Source organism: Eleginops maclovinus, chromosome 12 (assembly GCF_036324505.1).
Source record: "Eleginops maclovinus isolate JMC-PN-2008 ecotype Puerto Natales chromosome 12, JC_Emac_rtc_rv5, whole genome shotgun sequence".
In the NCBI taxonomy this organism is placed as follows: Eukaryota; Metazoa; Chordata; class Actinopteri; order Perciformes; family Eleginopidae; genus Eleginops; species Eleginops maclovinus.
In genome coordinates, this window is record NC_086360.1 from 4,824,801 (window position 1) to 4,832,915 (window position 8,115).

At 40.3% G+C, this 8,115-nt stretch overlaps 1 protein-coding gene across 1 annotated transcript; it reads left to right on the plus strand.

Moving 5' to 3' along the window:
- Positions 1–743: 743 nt before the first annotated feature.
- Positions 744–6,958, plus strand: LOC134873907 (protein-lysine 6-oxidase-like). Its single transcript, XM_063897822.1, has 6 exons — positions 744–1,284; positions 4,556–4,664; positions 5,206–5,337; positions 5,422–5,578; positions 6,559–6,654; positions 6,839–6,958. Exons 1-6 carry the CDS (start codon positions 744–746, stop codon positions 6,956–6,958), a joined length of 1,155 nt encoding a protein of 384 aa, XP_063753892.1.
- The last annotated feature ends 1,157 nt before the right edge of the window (positions 6,959–8,115 follow it).

Sequence of the window (8,115 nt, forward strand, 5' to 3'; positions counted from 1 at the left end):
TTATGCAAAAACACAATACAATAATGGATTTTATTATGTCCGCATGTGAAAGCCTACCGATTCAACACTAACGGTATCGTATCAACACAGTATAACGTGTTGGCCAAGAAATTCCTGGGAGTTAAAACACCACATATAAGCTTTAGTATTAAGATCCTATGCAGTGTTCGAACTATGCCGAGATTTTCGGGGGGTCCCATTTTTCTCTCGGGGGGGGGGGGGGGGGGGCGCTTGCTCTTGCGCTTGACTTGACTGATATTTTAGAGACCCCCCAACATTTCCCAAATCATGTTTTCGGGGGATCTCATGTCAGTTTCAGGGGGTCTCGGATCCCCCGAGTCCCCCCGTAGTATGCATTCTATGCATTTGAAACGTTCAGTTTTTAAGTGTCTGTGCTTTTTTCCGTTGTGTGCACTTTGAAAACTCATACAGATGCAGTTTATATGAACTTAAGTGAGAGCTCCAAATGGCCACTTATTGGCGATCTCCACTCTCAGGGTGGATCCTGGTTAAAATGTTTAAGGTCATTTAAGGAATGATTCAGAGGCCACATCAAAATCCCGCTTACAAAACCTGCTTACACAACCCTGCCTCCCTCCCTCTCTCCCTCCTCCCTCCCCTCCACAGTAGTGGCTGCTGTGCTGCAAAACTTGAGAGAAACTCTTCAGATCCGGCTGCGTGTGTGGGGGGAAGAAGCAAAGAGTTTCTTTCTTTATTTAAAACATCTTAATTTATTGTCAACAATGAAGGAACTTTCCCCTGATGTCCTGCTGCTGTCTTTTACACATGTATGTTTCCTTAGTAGTTTTCTGGACTGCGCTCGCGCTCAGGAGGCTGCAGGTGATGATAATTCGCTCCGGCGGGGGTTGACATGGCAACACAACGGCCAGGTTTTCAGCATCCTGAGCCGCGGCTCTCAGTACCGGCCGTCTGGCAGGAGGACCACCGGGTCCCCCGGGCCGAATAACCCTGTAGTGGTCCTCAGCAGCGTTAACGACACCGTCCCCGCCGCTTCCCGGGGCTCCCCGCGGGTCCCAGTCACCAGCGATACTGCGCAATTACGCGCGATGATGCGTCAGCACCCGCGGCCTCAGCAGCAGGCGATCAGAAGCGACGGAGACTCTGCTCCGCTCCGACGGGAGGACATGATGGTCGGAGACGATCCATACGACCCCTACAAGGCTTCTAACTATAACCCCTACTACAACTACTACAACTCCTACTACAGACCTAGAGCCAGGGCTCAGCCCCGGCACGGGTACGGGACCAGCTACCATCAGAATGGTAAGGGTCAAATGTTTTGTGACCAAAAAGACAGATAATAATAGACAAATAAAACTCTGTTTCATGTATTAAATGTTTTGAATTTGTGCATTAAGGTTCAAGAAATATCTTAAAAGATGCTATTTTCCCTAATGGTTATCAGAAGTGTTAAGTTAATTCAATTTCTGTACTTAAGTACCATTTTTAGAAACTAACTTGAGTATTTTAACTTATTAACAGTAAGTATTTGCACTTCTACCCACTAAATCAGAGGTATACAATGTATTTTATTAATTGAATCCCTTTAGTTACTTTGCTGATTTGGATTAATGATGTGAAATATAATCAGCCCTTAAATCAGACTTTAGTTCACCTGGAGTAAATCCAGCAGCTACCCTGCAGTATACAAAGCCATTAAAACTAGCTGCACCTTTACCAGCTCTGAGAACACTTTAATGATCAATAATTATAAAACATATCAGAGATATTATTCTGAAATGGACCAATCTGCATGGTGAATACTTTTGTACATTAAGCCAACAATACTTTTGCACTTTTACTTGGGTAACATTTTGAATGCAGGACATTTACAGAGTATTCCTACTTCTACTTTTACTCAAGTACAATATCTGAGTACTCCTCCCACCACTGGTTATCTAGGAAATTGAAAAGCCTATAGTTTTATTTAACATGTGTTTAGTTTATCCTCCATTGAAGGTCATAAAATCCATCCATCCATCCATCCATCTTCTCCTGCTTATCCGTTAGGGTAGCAGGTCATAAAATCCCAGTTTTAATAGACTTTTTATGACTGCAGTAGCTGAACCCCTCAAATAAAATCAGGCAGATGTGTCAGTTTGTACGTCTATCGTTAATTTTAGGATATCTTTAATGGGTTATGACTCTTACGATTTAAAGCAGCGTCATTTTGTGATGCCTGTTTTGCTCCTATTGTAATCTGCTTCAGGATTTCACTTAAAGGATATATTGCAGCCAATGCTTTGTCCTTGGTGTCATAGTGAGAACTGACTGAGCTGAGGTAAAACCAGGAGCCACGCCCCTTATCCTGTGATGTCATTTCCTATCAAGGTGGAATAGTGAAAAGAAAAAATAAGGTCCTATAGCTTTACCTAACATTTTTTCCTTAACCTCCATCAACAATGTCATGGGATAAGGAAAGGTGAGAAGGATAATTCATCAGGACTTAGGAAAAGGAGACCACCGTAATAAGATAATCAACTGCACAGCGGCGTTATTACAATTTTGCATAGATGGACTAATGCCCCTAGAGGCCTTGCCCTGTTGGATCTCAAGATAAACACCCAGTTACTTCATTACCAATGTTGTAAAAAAAAGTGTAAGGAAATAGTTGCCTGTGTTAAATTGTATAAATAGACAGGAATCCAATACTTTATGGAATATATGCATAACTATAAAAATAGTTTAAGAAAAGTGCTACAACAGCTTGAGATGTTGCCCTCATTTGAAATCAATTTACAGTCATTTTTGCATTGTTAAACCTTTGGATTAACATATTGTTGAACGTTCAAAGCATATATGAACTTGAAATCACGGCATTAGCTGAAAAAGGCTTTTTAGAAAAAGATAACATACCTGATTTATTTGTACTACTCTACCATTAGGCAATGACATCACAGTTAACGGAAACATCCAATAAACGCTGATATTACATTATCAGCGTTTATCGTTGTTTCTGAATTGTGTAAATGTTGCAGCCATGGGGAAGTCTTCTTTCCTTTCATAAAGGATGGTCTAGTAAGCTAAAGCATCAAATCTCCTTCCCTATCATGTAGGGAATTCAAACAGCTCTTATCATGGCTGCCACTTGAGTACTTCAGGGTCATTTCACTTATTTCCTTCCTTCCTAGGACAAAAAGACTATTGGACCATGACCTAGGTCACTGAACTCTCTTACCTGTAGGGTTTCACTCCTGGCTTTATCATCACTTCAAATGGATGCAACAGCAGCAAATTAAGACCAATTGTCAGCAATGATGGAGGAAGTAATCAGATGCTTCATTTCAGTAATAACACTGTGAAAATACTGTGGTAGAAGTCCTGCAGCCAGTATCAGCTAAAATGTACTTTAAGTAATTAATGTAAAATATTTAGTTTTTCCGTAAAAATCTCCCTTTAATTTTTATTATGATATATGATGTTCTAAAAAAGGTCAAGCAACCATTCAGCAGTGTTTTGTGCTTTGTGATAAAGCATTAAGGAACACTCTGTCCTTCAATTTATCACAAGCATTTAATTAACCCATCCGGGGATACATGATTTCCACTGCACAGGAACATGATAGGTAACTGAAATCTTAAAATCAAATAAAGATTTCAGAAGCAGTGCAGTAAGAGTACAATATTTAACGAGATATCAGAGTAGAAAAGTACCATAAGTAATGAAATCTGTACTCCAATACTTGATCAAATGTGCTTGAATGCATTCCTCTACTGCTTGAAGAAAACTTTTTCTTCTCAATAAAAAAAACAAAATCTTTGATGTCAACTCAGTACATTTAATTTACCTTCATCGAAATCGACTTAAAAAGCAACTCTGGCGATTCCTACCGGAGTGTTTTGGGGTTCAGTAACTTGCACAAAGCTGTGGTGAACCGTCAGGGCCTTCAAAGTATTCAGAGAATACCCTGAAACCCTCAGATAAAAAATATATATATATCAAATTAATTAAACAAATAAAATCTAATAACATTTAAATAAAATGAATAATTGAGAATCGTATCTGTGTTTTTGATCTGTAATATAACAGTGTTACGTTGATTTGTTTGTCTTTCTCTTTACATTTGTGTAAAAATGCAACCAATCAGATGTTTTTCTGGGAAAATATCCTTGAACCAGGGTATTCTATATCCTTGATAGAATGCCCTGGCCCTTAAACTAAATGAGAGTGTACGTTTGGATTGACACGTTGATCAACCAATCATATATTGATTTGTAGCCAATGGGCGTATTCTTTCAGATTTTCCCATGGTTTCAGGGTATCCTAGAAGACCCGTTACTTCACTGGCTCGAGACAGAGGATTTAGAGCTACGTAGCAAGTACTACAAGTAAATGGCTTCCTCCGTGACGTCCGTCTGACTTCAACATTTCCTTGTTCTGAATACAGAAGGTCCAGTTGTGATAGACAAGGTTCGCCACTGGCCAAAAGACACTTAAAGGCGTATACTGTACATACCATAAACGTTTTCCTCAGGACTGTTTTCACTGGCCTGAATTGATTTAATCTGATTGTGTCCTGTGTTGCTTTCCGTAGGGCTCCCTGATCTGGTTCCTGACCCGTACTACATCCAGATCGGCACCTACGTCCAGAGAATGCCAATGTACAACCTCCGCTGCGCTGCAGAGGAGAACTGCCTGGCCTCGTAAGATAACACACGCCTGCTCTGAATTACTGCCTAGAAAGGCAAATACAACAACAGAATAAATAGTATGTAGTGAAAGTGACTGCTGTGACACACACCGGTGTCCTGCAGACTTTAATCCTATGCGTTTAGACTTTAGAGGCAGGTACGTTATAAAGTTAAACCATTTTCTACGGGGATTCTTAATTTTACACCTGGTTACATTAAATTCCACATTGTATTAAACCTGGTTCCATTTTATAAGAGTACATATTGAGGTGTCCTCTCCTTGTCTTCTCTCCCTTCTTTCTTTTCCTCTTTCCTCTCCTATTTTATTCCTCCTCGCCTTTACATCCCCTCTTCATTTTCTGTTCTCTTCTATCCTCTTCTCTCCCCGCCATCCTCGCCACCTTGTCTCTCATCTCCCTTCTCTCTTCTCCTTCTTGTGTTTCCTCTCTTCCTCCTCTCTTCCTTCTCTCCTACCCCCTCTCCTCCTCCACCCCTTCCGTCTCCTCTCCTTTCCCTCGTTGTCTCCTCTTTCCTCTGTTCTCGCCTCATCAAGCTCTGCCAGTTCGGCCAGTGATTATGACACCAGGGTTCTGTTGAGGTTTACTCAGAGGGTGAAGAACCAGGGAACAGCTGACTTCCTGCCCAGTAAACCTCGATATTCCTGGGAGTGGCACAGCTGTCATAAGTAGGTGTTGGTTTTGATATCTCAGCATGATATGAGAATGTATGAACTGGTATATAAACTCTTTGCCCTTCATGTGTTGTTCAGTCACTTCCACAGCATGGATGAGTTCAGTCTGTACGAGCTGCTGGACACTCAAACTCAGAGTCAGGTAGCTGAGGGCCACAAGGCAAGTTTCTGTCTGGAGGACACTTCCTGTGACCCGGGGTACTACCGCCGCTTCGCCTGCACCTCACACACCCAGGTACACCCACACACACACACATTATCACAGCAGCTCTCTGTGACAGCAGCTTTATCAATGCTTTGGCAAAGTGTCAGAAAAGTGTCGACTTCCAGCCAATAATTCAAAAAGCATGTTATAATAAATAAAGAGTTAAAAAACTCAGATTCCTCTTTCCAGTTTATCCTGTATTTCTTTATCGCAATACCACATAAAATAAAAGTAAATAATACTTTAAAAAGTGCTTTATCAGGCTCAAAGGCACTTTACATTAAAAAAGTGTTGGGGCTATATATTGCCTTAAATTATTTAATAGTTAATCACTTATTTACTTGCTGTTTTTGTTTATAATGAATATATTATTATTATTATTATTATTATTATTATTATTATTATTATTATTATTATTAAGTCTTGTTATTTGAGATTATTTGTTTCTATGCTTTTATTTTGAAGGCATGTTTGGGCACTGGGTGATTGTGTATATTGTAGGTGGTGATGGGAGCAGAGCACCAGTAGCCACATAGCTTTTTACCAGGTGGATTCGAGCTAGCAGCAGAGGCCATAGGAAAGGTTTACGAAAGTGTGTTAATTGTTCTTTTGTTAAATTATATTGGATCATGCAAATAAATGCACAAACGGTGACTCTTGCCTGGACTTGGATCACTTTCCCTGTGTAAGATTCGCTATCTGGTGCCTCAGCGGCAGTTTACTTTTGAGTTGATGTTTCTGTTATAGCTTCTAGGGTATTGGCTGCTTCAAAAAGGATAATAAGTTGAATAAAAACTGAGCTTATAAACTGGGCTCGTGTGGGGATAGACAGGAGGTAGGCTTCTGATGAGCGAAGTCAGCGGGAAGGGGGGTGGAGGAGTTCAATTGTAAAATACTTGTGTGTGTGTGTGTGTGTGTGTGTGTGTGTGTGTGTGTGTGTGTGTGTGTGTGTGTGTGTGTGTGTGTGTGTGTGTGTGTGTGTGTGTGTGTGTGTGTGTGTGTGTGTACAGGGTTTGAGTCCAGGTTGTTATGACACCTACAACGCTGACATTGACTGTCAGTGGATCGACATCACTGATGTCTCTCCTGGAAAATACATCCTTAAGGTCTGTGGTTCTACTGACTGTGTACTGGGGGGCATTTGTCTTTTAAGTTATTTTATACTCCCCTTATTATTCTATTTAAATGCTCACAAGTGCATAATGGATTCCAGGATGGTATGGATTAAACTTCTGAATGAAACTTCAGAGGATGACCTCTTGACTGATGACTGTTGTGTTGTGCTGGCAGGTGACAGTAAACCCTCGGCAGCAGGTCCCAGAGTCCAACTTTAACAACAATGTAGCCCGTTGTGATGTCCAGTACACCGGCACCGCCGCTCACGTGTCCGGATGCACCATGACATCGTAAGCTACACGTTCTTCTTCTTCACAGTTCTGGCTGGTTGATATCACCTCCGACATTTCTTCTTCTCACATAACGAATAATTGAATGATAAGTCTTTATATTGAATAGATCTAATTATTGGACAATGGGCTCTTTCCAAAAGCTGAAAGGGGAGGAACCACCATTTTCAATCAGTGATTTTACAGCCAGTTACACATAGGCCTACAGTATTCAACTTATGTAACCTTTTACCACTTCTGGTTCCTACTCTGATGTCATGTTTCTCCGGTTTAGCACAAGCAGCAGTTTGAACAGTTATTTATTTTCGGGATCATTTACAGCTCCCCTATGTCTATGAAATGATTTTCCAGTACCACATCCATCCTCTGTTCATTACTATCTATCTATGTATCCATCCATCCATCCATCCATCCATCCATCCATCCATCCATCCATCCATCCATCCATCCATCCATCCATCCATCCATCCATCCATCCATCCATCCATCCATCCATCCATCCATCCATCCATCCATCCATCCATCCATCCATCCATCCATCCATCCATCCATCCATCCATCCATCCGTAAATCAGACTAGCTAACATTTGCTATCTACCTAGGTAGCCATCGCCAAGTGTGTGGCTCTTGTATTTTAAGTTGCAGTTATTATTTAACACTATGGTTAGACTTGCAGTGCAGTCCTCCATCTACTGTTCAGGAATTGACAATAAATAAAACATCATTAACATGCTTCAACCTTCCCCATTGTGGTACTAATAAGGGATTACTTTATTTTAGGATCTAAGGATGAATACTTTTTATCAGTGATTGTTTTTTTCTTTTGTTTCTTGCAGCTACTGATTTAAATTCTGCAACATGAGCTTGCAAACGGAGAAAAAAGGGGAATGCCAAAGAAGAATGAAGCTTAAAATGACAATAATAATGTTATTATTAAAGGTCTTTTCAAAACCAATTTATGCAAACTCTATAACTGTAACAGCCTTACAAAAATAAAAGTTTTAATGGCCATAGCATATTAAACTGACCTGCTTTTCCATTTGTGAATATAAGAATATCTTTGCTTTATTTATGTTTATGAACAAGATTTGTTATTCAGTGTTTGTAGCTTTTATGAATTTGGAATATCTGGTTGTACAGTTAGTTGCATCATCTGCATAA

Bases quoted from the DNA above. Each gene is read 5' to 3' on its own strand.
- LOC134873907 (XM_063897822.1), top strand. From the start codon at position 744: ATGAAGGAACTTTCCCCTGATGTCCTGCTGCTGTCTTTTACACATGTA. The intron at 1,285-4,555 runs GTAAGGGTCAAA...TGCTTTCCGTAG, and splicing joins GACCAGCTACCATCAGAATG to GGCTCCCTGATCTGGTTCCT. The intron at 5,579-6,558 runs GTACACCCACAC...GTGTGTGTACAG, and splicing joins CCTGCACCTCACACACCCAG to GGTTTGAGTCCAGGTTGTTA.